Source organism: Haemaphysalis longicornis, unplaced genomic scaffold (assembly GCF_048455015.1).
Source record: "Haemaphysalis longicornis isolate Haplotype H1 unplaced genomic scaffold, Haemaphysalis longicornis Haplotype H1 scaffold_1, whole genome shotgun sequence".
In the NCBI taxonomy this organism is placed as follows: domain Eukaryota; kingdom Metazoa; phylum Arthropoda; class Arachnida; order Ixodida; family Ixodidae; genus Haemaphysalis; species Haemaphysalis longicornis.
In genome coordinates this window covers 274,738,361-274,760,152 of record NW_027526203.1, presented here as the reverse complement: position 1 = coordinate 274,760,152, position 21,792 = coordinate 274,738,361, and the positions used below count along the sequence as shown (strand labels likewise).

General features: G+C 47.0%; 1 protein-coding gene across 1 annotated transcript in view; it reads left to right on the top strand.

The window, feature by feature from the left end:
- Window positions 1–21,792, top strand: part of Oseg2 (intraflagellar transport protein Oseg2) — a 127,341-nt gene that overhangs the window by 86,010 nt on the left and 19,539 nt on the right. Inside the window, exons 26-35 of the mRNA XM_077678143.1 lie at window positions 992–1,127; window positions 2,196–2,312; window positions 4,769–4,911; window positions 10,232–10,390; window positions 10,471–10,651; window positions 13,019–13,128; window positions 14,159–14,294; window positions 14,457–14,555; window positions 14,647–14,756; window positions 15,943–16,102. Coding sequence (XP_077534269.1) covers window positions 992–1,127; window positions 2,196–2,312; window positions 4,769–4,911; window positions 10,232–10,390; window positions 10,471–10,651; window positions 13,019–13,128; window positions 14,159–14,294; window positions 14,457–14,555; window positions 14,647–14,756; window positions 15,943–16,102 — 1,351 coding nt within the window. The remainder of the gene's footprint in view (window positions 1–991; window positions 1,128–2,195; window positions 2,313–4,768; window positions 4,912–10,231; window positions 10,391–10,470; window positions 10,652–13,018; window positions 13,129–14,158; window positions 14,295–14,456; window positions 14,556–14,646; window positions 14,757–15,942; window positions 16,103–21,792) is intronic.

Here is a 21,792-nt window from a genome sequence, read left to right as displayed (position 1 = left end):
AATATCTATCCCGAGTCTCCACTTTGAAGAAACGTACACAAGTCTAAGAAAGAGGACACACGCAGCGCTGATATCCCGCTGAACGTTTACTATCACGGAAACCCCTATAAACATAAACACATTGCAAACAAATCTGCAAAAACGGGGAAAACACCCAAAAAGAGCAAAAAGATGGGAAAAAAACATTAGACGCTCTAAGCATTATCCGTGTGGCGCTGCCGTTGTGCGCCCACACGGGCTTCTCTCAAGTATGCAATTCAGCTTATTTGCAGTTTTCTTTGCAGTGTTTTATGTATATAAGGGTAACAAACGTGATAACAAACGTCTAGTTCGCGCTCAGCGTTGAGTATGACCGGTTTCTCGGTGTCGTGTCGGTTTTTTGTGTGCTGTAGTCGTGACTTATGTTATTGAGGCGCTCTTGCGCGCTCGCGCTGGCGTCTTGGTGTTAAGTTTGGAGGTCTGCACTCTCTGTAACATTGAACGGCATATCGGTAAGTGAAAAGTATGCTCAACATTTGTACTGAAATAATTGATGCTACAAAAGGCCTACGTATCTCCGAATACATATGCCTGAAGAAGCACGACATACTTTGCTAAGGGGCCACATGGGGTGGTAATGTTGTTAAAAGACCATGAAACGTTTCCAAAACTTTCTGAAAGCATGCGCATATTTTTGACCAGCTTCGTCGCGGGTACATTTTACGGGTTTTATTACTGCCTTAAAAACGAGCCTTAAGTTCAGAAGCAATGGTGGCCTCTTATCCGAATGATTGAAAAGGCTGTGGCGCTTTAATTTACCGCATCGAGATAAAACCAGCATCGGGTAGATGTCTGTCTGTCAGCCTCCCTACCTGTGGTGTGCCACGCGCGCTAGCTGGAGTGCTACGCTAGCCGGTTAACTCATTATCTGCCACTAGGTGGCAGCGATACCCTGGGCTTTGTATGAAAGTGGGCCGTCAGTGTCGTTCCTCTGCTTCCATTTCTTGCGCAGGTTGTACTTGTTCATCGAGGAGCCTGACCTGGCAATTGCGATGTATAAAAAATGGCGTCAGTACGACAACATGATGCGTGTCGTCAAAGAGTTCCATCCTGACCTTCTTTCTGACACACACATGCACCTCGCAAAGGTAAGCCGCCTTGCCCTTTTCTCGGTCAAGTCGTTGTGGTCGCAATCCCCCTATTCAGTGGCATCGCAAGGGGCATGGCCACCATCGCGATGTTGCTTCTGCTAGTAAAAACAAAACACAAAACAATTATTATTCTCTTGTCTACAAAGTACATAGTTTGTAACGACAGCTTGTTGGAAACAGCCGCTGCTGTGAATTCACGACCTATATATGGCGCCGGGGGGTCGTGAGATTTTTCCGCATGTTTTTGGCAATGACGACCAAAAATGGCTTCCTCCCACGGGACCTATGCGCAAACAAAAGTTGTTAACGTATGACGCAATCTTCCCCGCCAAAGGTTTAAAATATGTCCCGACATTGCAGCCGACCGCAAAGAGCGTGGGCTTTAGGCGTTACACGCGTGGTATGTTTGTGGAAGGGCAGGAGAAGTACATGATCGTTTCGGATAACTTTCACCTAATTTTTCAACGCTAGCCGTGGATATGATACAATACAACAGGTCCACCTTAAAAATGGTGCCGTTAAACGTCATGAAACATCGAAACTGTCATTATACACAGAGCCATTTTTTCACGTGAAAGTAGGTGACACAAGTCAGTGCATATCAGAAAACTCTTCCTGTCAAGGCGGCGAATTCGCGGGGAATTCACAAAGTTGAGAATATGGCCGGTAATCTTAAGTTTCTTCACTGTATTTCTAATTTTTCTTCGACATGTTGTTATTTTCGTCAACATGTACTGCCAGCAATAGAGCTGATTACAGCCCAGCAAAAATAGGCTACGGTTTACACTTCCGCTATGCTTACCGGAGTCGCCTAAGGCCCGCGAAGGAACGACAGTGACAAACAGTATACTTCTAGCCTACAGCGAACGTGGGAGAACTAGCCTTCGTGTTAGTTGGGGTGAACGTGGAATTATCTCATTATTCCCGAGGCAGAATCTCGCACATGATCCACTTATGTCGCATGGTTCGAAATCAGTCATGCATTTTCCATAGAAGGGGGGCCATGGAGTTCGCACGTCCTTGTGGTAAGTGTTCCCGACGCCTGTCTGCCCACGCCCAATGCAGGAACTTGAGAGCGAAGGCAACTACGTGCAAGCCGAAGCACACTTCCTGGCGGCTAGCGACTGGAAGGCTGCTGTCAACATGTATCGTGCCAACGACATGTGGGAAGAAGCGTACGCTGTGAGTGCCGAATCATGCGATATTTTCCTTCATTGCGTGTGTTCTGCGACTGACGCGCGCATTGGCCACGCACATACCTGCCGAGCTTTTTTCTAATATCATTTTCAGTAATAATTGGATTTTTCCCACAGTAGGTTAGAAAGAAATGAATGTACCCTCGTCCACACGTTTGTCGAAAGCATCGCGGATGGCCGATAGTGGTGTGCCTGTAGTCTGTGTGTACCGGTACCAGTACTCTGCTGTCTTTATGCAAGGTAAATTGAGGACCACTGGTATGCACTACACGAAACGTAAGCATACAGCCACCCTGGAATATCTCTTGCGTGGGTTGTTGGTAAGACCCCAGATACGGTCGCCCTGGCAGCTCTGAACAAGTGCGTGCAAGCGGACCTTCCAACGGACATGTTTGGTGATCACAGCAGTGTCACCGAGGGTCGCGCCTTTTCAGCTTTTTCGGCCGAACACCTTCGTCCAAGGTTGGTGCCCATCGCATTGCTTTAAGACTGTACTTTCGGATGCAGATGTGCAAAGCCTCGGTACTAGAAAGCGCGGCTCCACGGAATCTGCTTCGCGAAGCGATATTCGGAGCGTGGTCCAAGGTGATCGTGAGAGAACGTGAATGGCCTGATAGTAACTTGACGGTCTCTCCTTTGAAGCAAAGATGATGTGGTCGTGGCGTAAACAAATTTTGTTTATTCTTAAGTGTAATCCGGCCACCGAGATTTCACAATGAGACTTGCCCTCACTCCACTTTGTGTGACCATCGGCGACTCCACGGGGTTAATGAATGGGTAACTTTATTTGGCCCAAGATTGAGGTGAGGGTGCGTGGAAAGCGGGAAGTCCTCTTCAGCCCTCCCCGGTCAGTCGGTGGCCAGGAGTCATTGGGGCTCTGGTGGCGTCTTCTGCCATCTGGACGGCCCGGAGCAAACGTCCTTGTCAGAACTGGGTAGTACGGTGTCACACTGCTCTGTCGTAGTGGTGAGTAGTGCTGTGAATTTACTCATATTTTTCAGATAAAAGCCCACAAAATGTGCGTGAGGTCGGCCTTTTCTAGGCATAGCTTGCAAGTATTGTCGCATAGCGCGGGATAGCAATAACTGTACGCCAGCGGGCTCGAGAAGGCATTTGATTGAAGCAGGCGTCACGTGACCGATTCACATCTGCTAGGGTGCAGTGTGGCGCTCGGTATCTTATTCTGCTCAAACGGTTATAGCTAGGTGATCACTCCCTGTACGTTATCGTGCGGTCTCAGCCTCCCAGGCGGAGCGACAGCTCAGATGTTTCCGGTCAGCCTCGGTACTAGCAAAGCCCCGCAGCCGCCTCGTGAGCGTTGTCGTTCCCCGAGTGCAGAGTGCGCCGGCGCCCGTACACTTTGTACCCATCTTAATTTTGTTCCTGTAAAACGTGTATATATGTGTTGAGCATCGCGTGTCATCAGGCCTCTCGTGAAGGTTGTAATAGCAGATTTGGAATCTCTGTCTCATTTTCACGGGAGATCAGGTAAGGGCCAGCAGTACGGCCGCCTCCTTCCCTACCTCCGGAAGTGTCCGTGTGGGCTGTGCCGAAGGTTAAGCCTTTCAGGAGTGGCCCTGGCTACTAACTACCGCCATGGCCATAGCATCCTTGTCACGGTCTTTGTCGCGTCCATGTACACCACATCATCTGAGCGCCCAAAACGTCTACGTGAAGCCCCGCTCCCTCGGTGCGTCGGTCCTGTAACTGCGGACGGGTTGTATGTTGCTTTGGCAGCGGAGGAATGTGCAGGCTGTCTCTTTGTTCGGGGGAGATGTCAGATTTTGTCCTCATTCTGCTTCGTAGGTGATGCCTAACTCCTTTAGGGTGTATCCGCCTGTAGTGATTTTCTATAGCTGATCAGTAGAGTTGTGCGGCCACTTGCGCCTCTACGAGTGCCCCTAGCCTGTTGTGCATGCCTATGGCTTTGAATTTATAGTTCGCATCCGTGATGGGTAGGACTCGGCCTTGTTTATGAGCTCTTTTGATAAGTTATTGATCTTTTGTCTTTCGTCCATTTCAAGAGCTAGGAAAGGCGCAACGTATAGTACCGCTGATGGAAAAAACCTTAATGAGTCGACGAAGGTTTGCCTCCGACATGCCATACTGTTTGTTCGCAAATCTTGAGATGAGGCATGTCGTTTGTCCACGCTGTCCTCCAGTGTGCTTACTGTGTCTGTACTGTATCCGTTATGGACACGGATGCTTTGTACTTTCGGGATGAGTTTACCGTTTCTGTACAGCTAAATGTGAAGACTGGTCCAGCTGTTCTAACTTTATCATGCTGTGGGGCGGTACAGTAACAGTTGAGATATTTGCGGAGAGCAGCAAGGTCCCCTTTGGGTGATGTAGGCTTCGACCGCTTGACGTAGGCTTCTACTTCGTTTGTGTAGATGCTACGATGTTGGCCTGGTACGCTCGTACATTCTGCTTCCGGTGCAGGTGGCGAAGAAACATGGCGGCCCCGTGGCCTGCAAGCAGGTGGCCTACCTCTGGGCCAAGAGCCTCGGCGGAGACTCCGCCGTGCGGCTGCTCACCAAGTTCGGCCTGCTGGACAGCACCGTCGACTACGCTGCCGAGAACTGGTTAGCATGTAGGCTGGTATAATGGAAACGCTTCCACGTACTTGATGTCATGATTTCGAGCCGCTCTTGCTGGACACGCTTGTTCTTGAAATACGTTAATAAACACCGAAGAGATTGGCCCCACTTAACCCAGGCCTTGCTACTTCGGATGGAGTTGGACATAGCGAGGAAAGAAAAGAAAATGACGGAAAGGACTAAAAAAAGTAAAATGTTGGAATCATAAAAAAAGCGCGGCACGGACAAAAAATGAAAATTACAGCGACAGCAGTAGAAAATTAGACGATTTCGTCTAATTCTAAAACAGTTAGAAAACTCAGAAGAGCTTTTTTCCTATCACTGAGACAGAATGACACTATGGTCCAAGAAAGCGCCCAAGTTCTAACGAATTCGAAACAGACTGCATTGCAGTGACAGGGTGCTGAGTAGATAGAGTGAGTACTCATGTTGAATCTTACTTGCACCCTGCTTGCTGAAACCACGTAGTCTCTTCACGTTGTCACGGATTCAACAGCGTTTATCTTAACTCTTGCTTCTCATCGTCCAAGCAGAGTCCCCTCTCACGCTACCACACCGCAGATCATCAAAGCAGGACCCAGTCGCAACAGCCGAAATCTGGACACACCAGTGTTTTTAGGGATAAAGCCTTAGACATCCGTGCTTCAAGTACGCGCGCTGTGAGGTACAGAAAGTTGGATGTTTATTTATTTATTTTTTTAAACATACTGTCAACCCTCATTTGAGGGTCATTACAGGGAGGGCATACATCAGGCATAAAACTTACATCAATTCGCTTTCAACTAACGAAAGAAAACAAAATCAAAAGCACACAAAAATCATCGGATGCTATCGATATTATCAAATAGGAAGAGCATGCAATAGCTCGAAAGGAACCTAGAACATCGAATGAGTTTCAAGGGGCGTGACTTCAAGGAACATAAGTGTCAAGAAAAGTTTCGAGCGCTTTGACCTCGGTACATTCAGCAATTTGTGCAGGCAGGCTATTCCAGTTTTCTATGGCATCGGGAAATAAAGAATAACGAAAGACGTTCGTGCGGGCTGCATAAGGTCGAATTGCTGCATTATGATTTAACCTACCAGGTTAAATTTATGTCTACCAGGTTCTCGTATGTACACGTTTTTATCAATGTTTATATGGCTTTGCAGAACCTGAAATAATAATTTTATCCAGTTACTTTGCCTCCTAGTTGCTAATAATTCCAGATTGCATGAATTGAGCATGTCGGTAACCGAGTCAGTTTTTTTTTTGTATTTTGAACATGTGAATCTGGCGGCCAGTCTTTGAATTCTTTCAATTTCAGCTTTTAGACCTTCCTGATGGGGACTCCAAACTACGCCGGCGTATTCTAGTACAGGGCGAATAAATGTTTTGTGTGCCGTTAGCTCGACGTCTTTTGTGGCGTTTCGTAGTTTCACCCGAAGGAAACACAGTTTTTTGTACGCTACCGAGCACACATTTTCAATGTGGCTGCGCCAGTTGAGGTCATCAGCCATCACTACACCGAGATATCTGAATGTAGTCACTTTTTTCAAAACATTTCCGATGTGATAGTGGAAGGAAAAAACACTTTTCCGTCGGGTAATGTGCGCAAATATGGTTTTGGCATAATTCATTTCCATGTCCCATTTTTGACACCAAGCATAAAAAACCCTCGAGACACTGGTTAATTTTGATTTGGTCATCTTCACTGGTAACTGGGGAATAAAGTAAACAGTCATCTGCAAACAGTCATCTGCAAAATCTGCACCACTGGCGGCTGAACAACTGTAGCGACATGATTAATATAAAGCAAAAACAATAACGGGCCCAGTACTGACCCCTGTGGTACCCCAGAAAATACATCCATCGAACTCAATACTAAATTACTAACACGTACAAGCTGCTTCCGATCTGTTAAATATGCTTGTATCCATTCTAAAACATCATTTGCAATACCAACTTGACGAAGTTTATGAAGCAGTTTGCTATAAGGCACCTTATCAAATGCTTTCCTAAAATCAATGCACATTATACATCTATCTGCCGTTGCTCGTCTAAGGTCACCGAAAAGTCGCGGACCATCTCCACTAGTTGCGTAACCGTTGAGAGGCCCCGCCTAAACCCATGTTGGTTTGCATAAAGTAACTTATTTGTTTCCAGAAAGTGCATAATATGTTTTGCGATTACATGTTCCATAAGCTTGCAGCAGACAGATGTCAAGGAAACAGGTCGATAGTTGGTCGGAAGCAAGCGATTTCCGCTTTTGAACACGGGAGTAACTGCAGCGCAAAGCCAATCTTTCGGAAGGGAATGAGTTGGCAAGTATTTTTCAGATATAATTACTAGATAAAACGACATCCACTCCGCGTATCGTTTTAGAAATGCCGTTGGTATCTCGTCAGGCCCACTGGCCTTCTTTGAAACTCAAAGTTCAGCAGCTGCTGAAACACACCTTCCTGGCTAATCGAAAGAGGCTCCATGGGACATGCGCAGGAATGGCTTGCCACATCGGCAACGTCATGGTGCGTGCTTCGGGTAAACACTGAGGGGAAAAACTCATTGAAACCAACTGCTATCCTTCGCACCCCTTTCACAAGGTTGCCTGCTTTTGTTATATGCTCTATTTTTACTTTCTGTGCTCCCAAAAAAACGCCAAAATTTTTGTGGCAAGGCTCTAATGAAGTTGATTGATTGATTGTAGGGTTTAACGCGCCGACGCAACGCAGGAGATGAGGCGCGCCGTAGTGGAGGGCTCCGGATTAATTTTGACCACCTGAGGATCTTTATCGTGCGCCGAAATCTCGTACACACGGGCGTTTTTGCTTTTCGCCTCCATCCTCTAATGAAGTTGCCGAGCGTTTCATCGAAAAACTTTCTTTTTTGATTCCGATAATGCCATTTTTAAGCTCCTACGTACCTGTGAGAGTTCATTTAGCTTCTTTGGCTGTTTGTGCAGGCGTTTTATTTTTGTTTCATATGGATAATCTCTCGAGTTATCAATGGATTTCGCTGCTTTCTTTTTTTATAATGAGTTGGATCAAATCTAGTAATACAAGTTGCAATAATGCATTTAAATCTCTGCCACAGTTCCTCGACGGACTCGGACCACGAAGATATTTCAAATTCGTTGAATGATAGCTCTAGGTAGTCCATAACAGAAGTATCATCCGCTCTTTCGTAATCTTTGACCGACGCTTGTTTGTTACTTCCCGAGTTGGTAGCATGTTGGCCCCACGAGGGCAGTATGTTCACTGAAACCATTTTGTGGTCAGATATACCATCTTGAATTACTGTAATTTTTTACTTTAGCGGGCAATAACACCAAATCCAATATTGATCGGGATTCGGGCGTTACCCTCGTGTACTCTTTAACAATCTGTCTCAATTCATGATAAAAAGCGATTTCCAGCAATTTATTTGCACTTGCCGTCTCAGTGTGGTTACATTATAGAGCCAAATGTGCCCTAAATTAAAGTTGCCGGCCAGTACTAGTCGGGTATTACCGTTTACGTGAGTGCACAGAAATTCGTTAATGTTGTTTAAGAATTGAGGTGGCGTAGCAGGTGGCCTATAAGCTACACCAATAAGATACACAATATTTGCAAAAGTTAATCTGCACTATACCGATTCAGCCATATTGCTTTCAACCATTATGGCCCGGAAACAATTTTTATCAATAATGGCCACGCCCCCACCTCGTGAATCTCTGTCCCATCTAAACATGGTACATCCTGGTGGTGCAATACAATCGTTTGAAATGCAGGTGTTGAACCAAGTTCCGATTATTAACACTACGTGAGGGCTCGCTTGTAGTATCACATATTCCAGGTCAGTAATTTTATTAGCAATACTACGGCATTTAGGAGAATCAAGCGTAGTTATGCGCAAGGCGTTTTGTTATGCGAAGGATGCGCGCTTCAAACCGTCTTCCCTGATGGGCTTTATCTCGGCGATTCTGATAAGGACATCGCTCATTCCATGTGGTGTCCCACGAGTATATTTCCTCGTCTACTTTAATCTTGTCACCGAGAAGCGTTACCTTTTTGCCGTTCACCCTGTCTACAGCAGCACTTTCCCACAACTTTTTGCGAACGGCTACCGTTTCCTTCTCATAGTCGTTGCTGATGCTAACAGTACTCCCGTTCAGCTTTTTGCAGTTCTGAAGCACGCTATCCTTTTCCCTGCAATCATAGAATTTCGTTATTACGGGTGGGCATTTTGCTGGGTGTTTTTTACCAATGCGGTGAACTCTTTCTATCGACTTCACTTCAACGCCCAACTGCTTCTCAAATATGTCATCCACAACAGCTTTCTTCAAATCAGCGTCCGATTCTTTGGCCTGCTCCTCAACGCCAAAAACTAGAAGGTTGTTCCGCCTGCCTCTATTTTCCAACTCCGTTAATCGGTGAGCCTGGTCTTGTACAGCCGTTTCAAGAAAATAAATTTTCGCTTTTATTTCCTGGAATACTTCAAGAATATCACTTAGTCGGTCCGTTTTACTGCTCAGGCCCGAAATTTCCTCTTTGATGGCATCTAACCTACAGTCTGACTTTGCCTGGTTTTCCAAAACAAGTTGAAGTTGTGCTCGGAGCGAGCGCGTACCGAGAAAAGGAAAGAGCGGTGCGGGGCGATGGTCGGAGGATTGTTTTGAGAAATGACTACGCCACGCGCGCCGGGGTATGGAAAGTGCCAGAGGAGCGTATATGCCGTTGCCGCACAAGAAATGCGAGCCGCCTTGAGAAGTAAAGCTACCAATAGTGCTAACAGGAGGCTCCTGATGGTGATGAGGGAGCGGAACGAGCTTCGAGGGGCTGTTCGGGAGGCGCTAGTCAAGGGGTGACGGCCGCAGCCGCAAAGTTGAACAGAAAGTCCAACAGCCAGCATGTCCACAGAAAGTCCAACCATGCTTTCGCCTTCACGTTACTCAAAAATTTTATGAGCAACCCCTTAAGTTTTGTTTCACGGCGTTATCAGAGAGACACCGCTACCAGTAGTTGAACCCGCGACTTCGTGCGTACTGAACCTCTTTATTTAAGATTTATATACATATCCGTGTTTGGTTGTGCACTGCCGAAACTGTGTAGAGAGCATAGCAAAATACCATGTACCAAGTTGAGCGTGCTTCAACGCTGTAGTTTGGTCACCGTATGCACGCCACCGGTGACTTGCTACGCGACTCAGGTGCGTGATTTAATTTCTGTTCTTCAAACACTAATCTACGCCACAAGTGAGCAATTTCGACAAAAACGGTACTCGGCGAACTTTGCCCCCCATGGGAAGGGACATAACTACATGTTTCTCCGCTCTTTCGTTTCGTTTCAGTGCCTTCGACTTCGCCTTCGAGCTGGCCCAAGCTGCGGCCAAGCACAAATTGCCCGACATTCACCTCAAGTACGCCATATTCCTCGAGGACGAAGGAAAATTCCACGAAGCGGAGCTAGAGTTTATCAAGGCCAACAAGCCTAAAGAAGCAGTGCTCATGTAAGCCACATCATCGCCAGCGTTTATATTTCGCGGTTGCGCGCAGCAGAGGACAGTCCAGCTCTCTCTTCTGCCAAAAGGTACGTCCACAACCAGGACTGGGACAGCGCCAGGCGTGTGGCCGAGGCTCACGACCAGGAGTCGGTCGCTGACGTCTCCATCGGCCAAGCCAGGGTGGCCTTCCAGGCTGGCCACTTCCAGCAGGCCGAATCGCTGGCACTTCGGGCTGAGAGGCCGGACCTCGTCATCAAGCTCTACAAGGTACCCGTGGGCTTATTCGCTTGCCATTTGGGCAGGGGAAAATAGCCCCGTCTTCGGTCTTCTTCGAAGAAATCTCCCCGTTACCTTGTACGTACAGGATTTGGTCAACAGTAATGTACCCTCAGACTTTTAGATGAAGCCCAAGGGCACCCGTTAAAGGGCAGAAAACAAATGGCATGACGCTATCGCTCGGAAGCAATAATAAACACGGGGATGTCTTAAAATATCCGCGCCCCTTTCCCTCACTACGAGGCAGAACAACGCAAATATTTCTGAGGAGCGTTTCCGGTCCATTTGCAACTTAATATAGCCCCGTCGGCACGTACTGCGTTAAACACAAGTACTACTGACCTCTCCTTGCTTGGCTTAAATGTCTAACAGTCAGCATGATGTCTGCCTCATTGGGGCAGGACCCTCTTATTGACAAAGTACTTATTGCACAGAATACTCTTATGCATGGACCCACTCACCCAAAGCGCATTTGTCGACCGAAAACTGGTCCACGAAGTGCTTTTCGGTACAAGTCGAACCAGGTAAGACAGCGCAATTGTAGATGATATCTAGTTTAAATACTGTAACGGCTGCAGTATCAGCAAACCTTGAGGAGTTAGGCACAGGAATGTTGGTGTTATACAAGCACGAAGTACTGTACGAGTGAAGCCCAGTAAAGTTTGACATTATTTTCTGTCATTCATATATCAATAACATTAGCGCAATAACAACATTTCAGGGCTTTATGTGATAGCATAGCACGTGGTTTTTAAAATGTTAGCGTTCCTGAATCGTGAAAGTTGTGTTCAAGATCATTTATTTCGCTGTTCTACAATCTACGAAATCTCCAGTGGCCACTGGTGGGCTTCCCCACAACGCCCCAAAACGACCAATCAGCGATACCAAAAGTGCGATTTTAGGAATGATGAAGCCAACAATGCGACTAGATTAAAAAAAAAAAAAGGGAATCTGCGCTGCGAAACAGCGCACATGCAACATGCACGTCTTGCGCAGTTGTCCCAGCACACAGAGAGAGAGAGAGAGAGAGAGAGAGAGAGAGAGAGAGAGAGGGGGAGAGAGAGACTTTTAATCACAGTTGAAGTGAGCATATTCATGGTTGGGGTCTTCAATCTAAGACTCCGTTGGTTCAGCCGGCTGTCTTCGCCCTTTCCACTATCAAAAGCTGCGTTTCAGGGCAGGAGCCGGCCAGCGTACTCTCCCACTGCTCGCGTGAGGGGTTGGGGATAGGGGAAGACCTGGGTTTAGTTGGCATTCTCAGACAATATGGTAGTGTGTGCCTGGGGCTTGGCAATAAGTACATAGAGAACCATAGAGAGTAGGATGGATGGCGTATAGTCTTGTTGGGTGTGGGTACGTATTAGTTTGTAGTTGTCTCAGGACGACTTCCCATTCTTTCGTGGCCTGATCGGTGACTGGTTGATAGAGTTGTCTCGCTAGTCGGTAATGTTGGGTGATGTCGGCGTATGTGAGGAGTGGTTGCCAGGTTCGCTCCGACTCTTCTTGCGGTGCCCGTTGGCCGAGTTCTCGGGCCAGGACGTGTGCCGTCTGGTTGCCGCGAAGAGCAGAGTGGGCCGGGGTCCTAATGATTGTGACCTGCTTCTGTGGTGGTCGTTGAAGGAGAACCCGAAGCGCTTGTCTTGAAACCCTACCTGCTTGGTATGCTCGGCAGGCGTCTTGGCTGTCCGTAATAATTACTTTGGCCATTGTCTGGGAGAGGGCAAGGGCAATAGCCGTCTCTTCAGCCTGCTGGGTGTTAGACGACCGAAGTGTCAGACTGGAAAGGATGTCGGTTGTGGAGATAACGGCCGCCGATCTTACCCCGTACCTCGCGTATTCCGCCGCGTATGTATAGACGACGTGGTCTTGTCCTTCGTACTGTTTTTCTAGCGCAGTAGCTCTTTCATTGCGTCTTCCCTCATAATGTTGAGGGGACACGTTCTGGGGTATTGGACGGACAAGAATTCCGGTCGTTAGTTCAGGCGGGATGTCCACTGCGTTTTCCTTGATGTGCGGCACCGTGTAACCAAGCGTAGCTAGCGTTTCCTTACCCGTTGGGCTTGCTCCGAGTCGTACTTTCTGCGCCGTTAGGTGGGCCTCTATGAGCTCTTCGATGGTGTTGTGCAGACCCAAAGCTGTGAGCCGTACCGTAGAGGTGCTCGCAGGAAGTGCCAGGGCTTGTTTGTATGCCTTTCTAAGAAGGACGTCTAGCTTTTCGCGCTCCGATGCCCCAAAACAGCATAAGGAGCCACGTAAACGATTCTGGATACGACGAAGGCCTGCACAAGGCGGACCACGTCGTAGACGAATTGAGCGTATAGTTTTGATAAACTTCCAACTTGCGAACTTTGTGCGCAGGATGCGGGCATGTGGAACGATGCGCTGCGCATCTGCCGAGAGTACACGCCTTCGAAGCTGATTGAGTTGCAAGAGGAGTACGACGCTCACATGGACACGAAAGGAACTGGGTGAGAAGCTGCCGGTATGCTTAGATCGGTGCGCCCGCATGTCCCACGGTGCGCCCGCATGGCCCGCAGTCTTGTCCATGCTGAACTGAAAGGCCGTGTCGAAACAGCCGCGTACGTAGCTGCTCCCATCCGTGTAGAACGAATTGTCTTTTAGAGACAGGCTCATCATAACGGAATTTTCCATTCACATGCTAATCTCAGTAAAACTCACAACTTAGCTCGACGCGCATCAGATTTATCAGTACGATAAGCGCAAGCTATGTAAATGCCCTAACCCTTGACATGTGGCGATGGTTACACCGATTTAACGGTGTCTTGAGCCCATTTCCACGCTTCCGTGTAACTGCTAGACATGTACACGTTAATAACGAAAGTAAATAAGTAGCGTTGCTCGTTAGTTGTTCAAAAAGTAACTGAGTGCGTTACCCGCTATTGTTGCCTAAAAGGAACGCGCCGCTATAGCTCGAAAGTAATGAATTACTTCGCCCTTACCTTGCAAGGGTGGAGGGTGCGGTCAGAGTTTTGTCCATTGCCAAGAAGTATCGGGCAGGACACAATTGAGATAAAATTGGGAGCTACCTAGTTCGAGATAACTGCATGTTCTAAACCTGAAACGGTAAACAGTTTTGTTCCTATGACCCGTATTTCCTTGGTTAAAACATCGCTTGGCTGCGGGAACGACTTTGGAATGTAGACAGTCACAGGTGCGAGCATCGGTCAAAAAGGGGCTGTGTTGTTTGTGTCGTACACGTCCCTGCATAAAAGTAACGATATCCTGTTACTCGTTACTCGGCCTAAAAACTAGCGAAAATTTGTCACCCGTTCTTTTACACAGAAAGTAAGTGAGGCGTTTCTTCGTTACCAATAATAGCCGCTAAAGTAAGTGACACACTACTTACAAGTCTGGTAGCCACCGAGGAAAATGAGAAACAAAAGAAGAAATCGGGTGGTACTAACTTTATAGGTCCGTATAGCGTCGCGGAGTAACCAACGTACGCGTAAACGTCTTCTGCACCGATCACTTCCGCAGAGACGCCGACGCCTTGCTCGAGCAGGCCCAGGAGTGGGAACGAAACAGCGAATACGAGCGGGCGGTCGAGTGCTACATGCGCATGACTCCGGAAAGCGTGACAAACGTCGATGTTCTTGAGAAGTGCTGGGTGAAGGTGAGCAATCCTTTCCTTTTTATCCCCATTTCGAGCCCTCATTTCAAAAATAGCATTCAGCGAACATGCACATTTTTGCCGTTAATCACTCGCGCCAACAAAAATCGTCATGCATCATGTGAATCGAAGGCGCGTCTAACGCTCGTTTCTTACTATCTGCAGGCAGCCGACCTGGCATTGAAGTTCTTGGGTGAGCAGAAAGCCGACAGGGTGCTCAAGAACGCCGCAAGAATGCTGTTGGACATACAGAAGCATAGTTCGGTAGGACGTTGTTCTAGCGTATAGAAGGTTTAAACAACGGTTTCCTGGTTCAGTGTTGACCACGCATTATTTTGCGGTCGTTGCAAAACAGGCAGCACAGTTGTTCCTCAGCATGGACATGGTCAAGGAAGCCGTGGAAGCCCTGATTGCGGGCGGGGAGTGGACCAAAGCAAAGAAGGTGGCCCAGGAGTTTGACACTAGGTAAGTTTTCGTCAGTTCTTTGAGGAAATGTCTTAGAGCATCTCTCCCGCGAGTAGCGTGTGTGCGAAAAAATGTGTGCACCCGGAACTCAAAATATTTTGCTATGCTGCTTGAAAGTAGCATTACAGTCTTTTCATAAATTGGGGGTCTCCCGCAGAGCTGCGCCTAAGCTACGAGGTGCACCGTAGTCAATGGGTACGGATAAATTAACGCCACCCGGTGGTCGCTAACGTGCCCGGTATTTTCATATCGATTTTATATGTTGCTGGGCTCTTTTGTGATGTGTTATGCATTTGGTATGTTGTTACGAGTTTTATGCACATTTCTCTGTACCACATATTGCTTGAGCATACGGCGTGTATAGAGTCCTGCTTTAGTGTTTATCATAGCCTTAAGATTATACACATATCCACTTCTTTCCCCTGTTTTTTTTTTCAAATCTTGAAACTAAGCAGGGAACTACGTGTAAGGGGGCATTATGGGGGGGGGGGGGGGGGGAAGAAACGTAGAAAGAGACACGTGATTGCCTTGTCACGCACACTCTAACAAGCTCCCATAGGTCGTCTTCACCTCAGCGCTCCAGAAGGATCAACTGAAGTGATCAACTATGCAAATTCAGCGAATGACCATGCCCAACATATTATTCCACTTAAAAAAGTGCACGCGCGCGGAGACAACACGCAAGGCGCGAACGGCGTTTTGCGTTGCGCAATGTCCCCGCGCAGGTGCCCTTTCTCACTCATATTAAATGCTTGGCCACGTCATTATTTGCATACTAGGCCACTTCATTTGGTAGTTCTAGAGCACTGTGATGCGGACGCCCAAGCAGGCTTTCGTCATTCGCGACGTCTCCACTCAACATTAAAAAGTTCTCTCTCTCTCTCTCTCTCTCTCTCTCTCTCTCTCTCTCTCTCTCTCTCTCTCTCTCTCTCTCTCTCTCTCTCTCTCTCTCTCTCTCTCTCTCTCTCTCTCTCTCTCTCTCTCTCTCTCTCTCTGCTTTTCTCTCTCTCCACTTTTCTCTCTCTCTCTCTCTCCACTTTTCTCTTGCACAAAAAAATTCGAGAGGGAGAGCTTCAAGCCGGATATAGTTTATTTTCTTTAGCACCTAAGCAAGAATTCGGCGTGCGTTGGTTACTGGGCGCTCTCCTCTCTGACTTGTGCGTCTTCCGCTCTTCTCGCCCCCCAGACTGGAGGAGCAGGTGGACAAGGAGTACAAGAGCTTCCTCCGCAGCCGTGGCCAGACAGACCAGCTGGCCAACGTGGACATCATCGCGGCCCTCGACTTGTACGCCGAAAAGCAGCAGTGGAAGAAATGCCTGGAAACCGCCGAGCAGCAGGGCCCGCAGGTGAACACGGCTGCCGTTGCCATGCACGCCCTATGATCAGAGACCCTAAAACTCCTGATTGGAGCACCGCGTTACGGCGCAGGGATTTTAAACGCGAAAGCTTCAAGTTCCGCTTCGTGCGAAATACCTGCATCTGTAAATTGTAAAAAGAAAAAAAAAAAGATGTCAGAACATGTGCCAAAATGCGAATGGGAATAAATTTTAATAAAAATAAATCAAATAATATAAATATGAGAGCCCTTCGACCCTGTCAGCGAGGCTGGCACTCTGATGGGATTTGCTTTGCCGGGTTTAGCGATATTGAGGACTTGCTATGTTAAATTTTAAGTACAGTCGGCCAAATCTTTAACTAGCGTGCGCGAGCGGCAATTTTTCAGTCTTATGACGCTCTCAGAAAGAACAGCCTAGCAGACGATGCGCCTGTTGGCGACTTGGCTTCCGTCGTACGCCGCTGACGCATGAAAAGTCGCCGCTTCCGAACGCTATTTGAAGATTTGGCCCGACCTCCACGCCACAGACTATGGACAGAGACGACTGGTGCGTAGAGATCATGACGTGTTATTATAGCGTGGCTACATGATCCATTACACAGATAATGAAGTTTTATTATTATAGCTCAAGGGTCCATTGCACACAAATACGTACGTTTAATGAATCCTAAGGCACCTAATTCAGGGGCTCCAGCGAAATGCTTTCGCATTCCCCCATGCAAGCAAGCGTAAGTGGCTCTCTGATTCCTTTTTAAAGCCACGGGCGTACAGAGGTTGTGGTTTTACAAGTGCCAGAGTCGATTGGCAGCCTGCCCGAGTTAGGGCTCAAACAGTCGCCACAAGATCTAGAAGTGGAACATATGAGTTGCCTAAACACACATCGCCTGTTGGGAAAAATTAGGGCACGTGCGCTGCCGCCATCATCTTCCCCCTTAATTACAATCTAGTTTGTGAAAAATCGTTGCCGCATGTTCCAAATCAATGCGGAGACTAGTTCCTATTGCTTTGGAAAACCAAAAACATGTAGCTTTTTAATAATACAGTATCCTTGTTTTTTCCATTTTCGAATGCTATTTTGCTACCCCACCATTTTCGCTCGCAGTTTAAGGTTCGGTTCCCTACATCTACAATATTCCGGTTTCAACCGACCAAAGCGGGAATTTACCTGCGAAATAAACACCGGCTCCTCCTAACCCATGTTGTTGCATTGAAAGTTTGCACAAGACCTGTCGATCTTGTTGCAGTTCTCGTCTTACATTGCTTAAAGTATCATGAAAACAACGTAAAACTTAGCTTTGTACAAAATATTTCGCAGCTCACACTTCCCTACACCTGTGTTCGACGTACAACGTTGCCGAATTCCCTGTCGACTAACTGCTTAAAGGTGTAGATTTAAGATTTCCCGTCTTTTTTTTTTTTTCGTAGTTAAACACTAGAGCTAACTGACGTACTTGGGGAGCGGCCAAAACTCTACTCACAACAGACTCGACGCTATCATGTCTCGGTTTGCTTCACCGCCATAACACCCGTTTTGCTGCGGTGCACTCTTTACAGGCAAGTAGGTAATAAAAGCTGATATTCTTTATGTAAAACTAAAGCCATGCGGCAACACATTTGTTTGTATTGTTTCACCGACCAATCTCACGAGCTTGACAAGCGGGATCGTCTGTTTTGTTAGCGATCTGGGTGGTCGTCATAATCGTTTATTGACGTATCAGGCTGCCTAAAATGGAAGAATTCGCTCTGTAATGGCGTATAGGTAACTGGTAAATTAGCCCCTAACTTTTAGAACCGGTTGGTTCGACATGACTAACTTGATCAACACGACGTACGGCATGAGGACATGAACAAAAGAGGGCAGAAGTCGAGTTAAAAACTCGTTCGCCATTGCGGTCGTGATCACAACTAGAGCACACAACATTGATGAGCCTAATTCTGCTATTGCTTGTCCTTGTGGTACCGTTGTTTGTACGGCCTTCTCTCTGAGAACTGACCGGGAATCGCCGAAATTGCGGGAATAGCGAAGGGAAGCGGCTATGTTAAAGGGGACGCCTGGGGTGTAAAATGTGAAATAACGATTTAAAGTCAGATTAATCGCTATGAAAAAAATTTACCCCCCCCCTACCTAAAAAAGTAGAGAGAAGCAGGAAAGTTAAAGTACGTCCAACCGTCGCGGAAGGTGCGTCCAATCGATCATCAAACCTCCAAAGACCCAAATCGCAAACGAAGAACTATTCCATGCGACGATTTTTCTGGCACTAAGTAAACGCATCTACGAACAATCTAAATGTATACGGAGACGTGGTTTGTGAGATATATGTGTACTGACCCGCCGCGGTGGCTCAGTGGCTAAGGCGTTGCGCTGCTGAGCACGAGGTCGCGGGTTCGATTCCCGGCCGCGGCGGCCGCTTTTCTGATGGAGGCGAAAAGCAAAAACGCCCGTGTGTACGAGATTTCGGCGCACGATAAAGATCCCCAGGTGGTCAAAATTAATCCGGAGCCCTCCACTACGGCGCGCCTCATCGCCTGCGTTGCGTCGGCGCGTTAAACCCTACAATCAATCAATCAGATATATGTGTACTATTGTACACCTTCTTCATGATCGATGCCTGCGTTGCCTTATCTAGGACCGTTCCTTCCTCGATATTTTCAAGTAACCGGTTGGACGCGATGGAAGGCCGGTTTCACGCACGCGCCGTATGTCCAGAGATCTTATCGTAACATTTCGCTCGACCAACTGGCCAATGGGGAAATGCGTAAGTTTTTTGAAAGCACACCATCGGTCTCATTAAGAAAACTTTCGCTTTAAAATATTGTTCATGCCTCGAACAAATCACAAGTAAAATACGCGATAAACAAGAAATCAACAGAAGCTTTTTTTGACGATGGCACCTTCTCAGAGTTGATTTGAAATTTGTATTCAAGTAATTGATGTGCCTGCAATACATTAAACTCAAAGAATAAGTGATTTTACGTTTTGCTTCCGAGCTTCTTTCGTTTAAGTGTTTTAACAAAACTGCGCTCCAGTGCCAGACTTTTTCAGGTGTGGCGGAAAGATATCCCGTGGTGGCAATAAATGGGGCAGCAGTTTTTGTTGCTGCAAAGTCATGGGGGGCCAAGTAACGTCCTTTTTAATGGAGTTTTGTGAATAGAAGAGTGTTGCTCAAACGGGAGTGAGGTAGTGGAATATGATTTTCAGACGCGTTGCAAGTCGTGCGAGTACCCTGAGGTGTTCCACGTTCAGGGATTATGGTTGCAGACTAGCGTGACAGCGTCGTCACCTCAAGCTTAGGTTCCGCTTTTGTCGCAACCTTAGCGGGCGGTATACTTCCGTACTTCCGTGCGCGTTTGCGTGCACGCATGTATACATCGATTCACAAAATTACATTCCAACACGAGCCATTGGCCTTTGGTGGCGCTGAGTCACACCGATAGAGCCTTCCAAGTTCGTTATGCGAGACGTAAGCTTGCGGCAACCTCGTGCGTTTGCTGGTGGATAGCCGACGTTACAGTCTCTCGCTTTCTTTTTGTTTTGGATAATGTCATGCAATATATTTTAAAAACTATTGACATTATCTGTAATATAGCTAATGTTTAACAAAATTCACAACAGAAATTGTGCAGAAAGTTTTCAAAATATCTATAATAGGCCAGGGGGATCGATAGATTAAAACTTTAAAATAAGATATTCACGCTTTCATAACTGCGCACATTTTTTAACCCTTAAATCGGTCAATTACTCGCATTAGCCAGGTGAACGAGCTGTGGTTCCCTAAAAGTTTGCGTGAGCTTGTCAGGTATTATTCCCTCGTTCGAGTAACCCACCTTACATCGCAGAGAAGAAATGATAACAGCACGCTCAGACATTATATATTGATGAAAACCGGCAGCGCACAGATTTAGTAAAAAGGACGATAACGTGGCTTTTTTTGCATAAGCACGTTAGGGTATAAAGTGGGGAAGGTGTGTGAAGGGTGTGTGTTTGCGTTTGGCTAATTGTGGCGGCTTGTCTGCGACTGAGTTCTGAATGTGGCAATGGAAACTCTCTTCTGTTTTACTTGAGAGGACGAAGCGTTTTCTTTCTTCGCTGGTGTCTGGAATTTCGGAATGGAAATACTGCCTATTAGGAAACCGGCGATAAATTCCATGGTGGCCTCAGTGACACGCGGTGCTCTGCTTAGCGCGCCTCGAATGACAGTGAACAGGCCCAGAAACGTGCTGCTGCCAGAAAATATGAATGAACTAGCCTCAGAAACGCCGCTTATTTCTTAAGAATGCGTCAAATGATTCTGGCTTTACGATGTTGATGACGAGAATCTAGTGGAAACAGACATCAATCTTGGAATGACAAATTTTCAAAATAACATTAATTGTTCAATTAAACGATTAAATCCTCTGGATTTATATGGTCACATTTTTCATAGATGCCGAGCCATAATGTGCCTAAGATAAAGTAGGTATTTGTTAGAATAACATTACAACTGTAGCGGCTGACTAGTTTTTTATAGGAATCTCATTCCATGCATGCAGAAGGTGCCGTAGGTCACGTAAGCTAAAGCTCTTACATTATGTATGGACAATCAGGTATCTTGCGCCAAACAGGGCTAAACACTGAAGAGTTTATCGCATGGCTAGCGTGACTGCGTGACTGCTAGCGTGACTGCAGAAGAAAGGCGAGCGTAGGTCCAAGCGTTCAGACGATGGCCGATCTCATGCACCGAGCGCCTACTGCCGTACTTCTTTTTCCGCTGCTACCAGAGTGTGCGCGTACCCTTGTGTATACATTGGACATGATCGCGTACACTCTTCCATGATGCGGCGCATACCCTAATGGGAGCTATGTCGCTATGTGGCGCTATGGGAGCTGCTCATGAGTCTTGCTACAGTATATAAAAAATGGATGAGACGTACGGTGGTTTTACTGTCCCTCCAGCGGTTCCATTTTAAAAATAGCGGTTCCGAACACCGGGCCATAGCATTTTTCGTAAAACAGCATTAAGCGCAGCAAAGGAGACTAAGGACGTAGAATACAAGGACCGGCGCTACTTACAAGTTACTATTGAATTTTAATGACAAGGAGACATTTTAATAGAAAAAGAAGAACACGCTCACATGACCATAGAAGTCCCGTATATGCATCGCATATCGCACAACCTTAAAAGGATTGGTGGAAGGGCCGGCGTGAAAGTTGTCATGTCGGCTGCTGGTAAACTATCTAGTCTTTGCAGAAAAACTTGCTCCGTGAGAAAAGGAAAGATGAAATACCTTGTTAATAACCGGGCGCAGTACGTGAGTTGCGCGAAAGGGGTCGTATACAAGTAACCCCTCTCTTGTAAAAGAGCATACGCTGGCCAGATGGGCCGGTGCCTCAACAATCGCTTACGGGAGCATTTAACAAAGTACAGAAAGGCAAAGATGGTAATTCGGCTAACCATTGCCAAGAGTGCGACGACTGCGAGCCTCTGTACGGTGCTTGTACAGTGATATTTCTAGACGCTGATCAGCGCACGCCAGAGATTGTTGAAGCCGCGGAAATGCAGCGGGTTAGTGACTGCGCAAGAACAACATCCTTATCTTTGATCTCGAACGAGCTGGCATCCTTGGATGGACGTTCTTGACACATGCGTGCATACCTCGGCAAAGTTGGCGTGGCTCACTGAAACTCACTCACAATTTTTTTTTTCGAATCACCACTCACTC